General features: G+C 41.6%; 1 protein-coding gene across 2 annotated transcripts in view; it reads right to left on the reverse strand.

The window, feature by feature from the left end:
- The window catches only part of LOC100873123 (transcription factor MYBS3), a 5,137-nt gene extending 4,229 nt beyond the window's left edge, over positions 1-908 (reverse strand). Inside the window, exon 1 of one of the 2 annotated variants that reach the window (XM_044584491.1) lies at positions 530-908. In XM_044584491.1, the coding sequence (XP_044440426.1) occupies positions 530-893 (364 nt within the window). In that variant the 5' untranslated portion in view covers positions 894-908. The remainder of the gene's footprint in view (positions 1-529) is intronic. The other variant, XM_044584492.1, reaches the window with a different exon arrangement.
- Positions 909-2,651: the final 1,743 nt, after the last annotated feature.

Here is a 2,651-nt window from a genome sequence, read left to right on the forward strand (position 1 = left end):
GAAGCTATAGAGTAATAAAGGAACTTTCAGCCAAGCTAAGAAGTTTGATGGATTCGCAAACAAACCATTGCACATATCTACCACCTCAAAATCCTCATTAGCATTAAATCAATAGGCTCTAGCACCCAACATCTTACACATTCAATGGATCAATAAGCAAAGAGGAATTAAATGGTTGGTACAATACGAGCACAAAACAAGAGAACAAACTTCCCTCTTTGGTTGACCCGCGAACACTCGCCCCAATCGAAAATCTACCGCCTGAATAGACCTAAATCACTAGACTCTGCTGCATATAAGGTCAGTCCTTTGCTATGCACGCGCAAACACAAAGGAACACCATTTCGGCCAATCCAGGAAGCATATATAAGAAAAGTAAGAAAGGTCAGAGCTCTATACATCCGAACAGGCTATGATGATCAAACTAAACATTTGTACGAGGGGAACGAGACGATTCATGGCCAGATCTTTGCGTATTTGGATGCATCAAAGGAGAGAATTTGTTTAAGCAAAAAGGGAGAGGCGGCACCTTTCTTTCTCTCCTGCGCCCTCCGCCGCTTGCCGGACGACTGCAGAAGGCCGCCGTCGGAGAGGTACCCGTCGCCCGCGCCTCCAGCGTCCCCGGAGGGGCAGGCTGAGGCGAGGGTGGCCAGGTTGCCCATGCTCTTGCACTTGCGCATCACGTCCTCCCTCACCGCCACCGGTGGGTTGGGGCTCGGATCCCGGTCACCGTCCGGGGGATCCAACTGCGGCGCCGGCGCCGGCGCAATGGTGACGCCGAAGAGGCGCATCCCTGGCGGGCGCGAATCTTGAGGCATCCCGGCGGCCGGCTCCGACGAGTGGGGCGGTGGCGTTTTATTGGGAGATGTCGGAGGGGACGAATAGAGACACATTGGCAATTTATCGGACAAACAAAAGAAATGGAGAGTGTTTTTTTAATATATATTGCTGTTGTTTCCTGATTTGTTCTATACTACTACTAGCACCTCCCTTCCTCCTGAGTTTTTCTTTTATCATTTTAACTTCTCTTTTTTTTTGCGGGTGATCATTTTAACTTCTCTACTGTATGCTTTTGTAACCAGTTTGTTTTGAGTGGTTTGTAGTAGTATTTTTTATGTCTTTGTACAGTCAGGTTGCCAGAATTGTTGAGTCCCAGCAATGTTTTACAAGAATTGTCTCGAGTTATAATCTTAAAATGAGCACTGGGTATTTAGAAAAATAATGACAAACTTCAGATTATAAGCTTTTGATTTTTTTTATATGCTATAAAGATCATTGATAAAATCTACAATATTACTCGCAAAGAAAACTACAACAGCATTTTATATTTGGACCGTGAAACCCCATTGGTGTATTTCATTTAGCCCCTCTTGCATTATTGGTAACATATTTGTTCCAGTGGTCAATTTTGTCAAATGTTTTTGTGGTCAACGGTTACCGAAGCTAGGCAGTTGTAAGCTTTGATTGTGGGTGTGTTGGGTAGGAAAAATGTTGCTTCGAATAAATTCCATATGAGTATTACCCGCAAATAGATTTTTCATATCCATACTGAAATTATTGAATGATAGAATTTCATACTGTTCAATAATTGGACTCTTAATATTTGTCCACCCTATCGAACCAATTGTTTATTGCAAACTGTGTTTCCAATTTTGAGGCATTGGTTGGGGAACGGAGGTTATAAGTTATACTTTTGGATAAACTACACCAAGGAAAAAAAGAATTGATATTTACTTGATGTTGATTTTCATTTGGCACACACCGGCTATCCTAAGCTGGAAATCTTAAAACCGTCCTCAAGTGATTAAGTTGTAATAGCCAGCTTAAAGTTATTTGTTATGTCCTATTTTATTGCGCTTTGGGTTTGGATCTCTCAACCATTCTTTATTCTCTAACTAGATACCAATCGTGAGACGATTCCAATCGCAAGCTTGTGTTTAGCTCGTATGTACATACGATGTATGAAGTATATTTTATAAAAAACAAAGTCAACAACGGGTCTCAACTTGATATTGGCTGACAAGGACAATCAACTGCCCATGCTTTTATAATAATGATGATGTATTTTTTGAGTACATCTATCAGCATTGAGATGGGGACATAAAAAATTTGGAAGTATGTGTTCAATTCCTGCATGATAGGAAAAAAGGTTTTAATATACGCCTAAACATACGGAAACTCGCAGGGGCATGCACCTGTCAAGTCGTGTCGGCCACCCGATTGCCTCGCGATTTGTAAAGTCGTTGGATCCCGCACGAGTGCACAAGTTTTAAGTTATAGTTTATGAAACTTATGATTTTGTCGGTCACAGTTTCTGAAACTTACGATTTTATGTGTCACTCGTACCAAGTTTCAGCAGTTGAAACTTAATGAAGTTTTAAAATTTTGTCAAAATGTATTCAAAATGGATCTAATTCAAAAGCCCTCTGTCAGTACAAAGGTGCTGACATTGGACACCACACAGCCTAGGAAATGTAAACTGAAGAAGAGGAAGGTGTCAAGTGACGGCGAGTTTCCATTCTAGTATGGTAGGTTCGGTAGTGTGGAGTTTCACGATCACTCCATTCTAGTATGGTAGATCTGATAGTGTGTTGAGCTTCATGATCTGTCCATGCTAGTATGGTAGATGTGGTAGCGTGTTCAGCTTCATG

Source organism: Triticum aestivum, chromosome 7D, assembly GCF_018294505.1.
Source record: "Triticum aestivum cultivar Chinese Spring chromosome 7D, IWGSC CS RefSeq v2.1, whole genome shotgun sequence".
NCBI lineage: Eukaryota > Viridiplantae > Streptophyta > Magnoliopsida > Poales > Poaceae > Triticum > Triticum aestivum.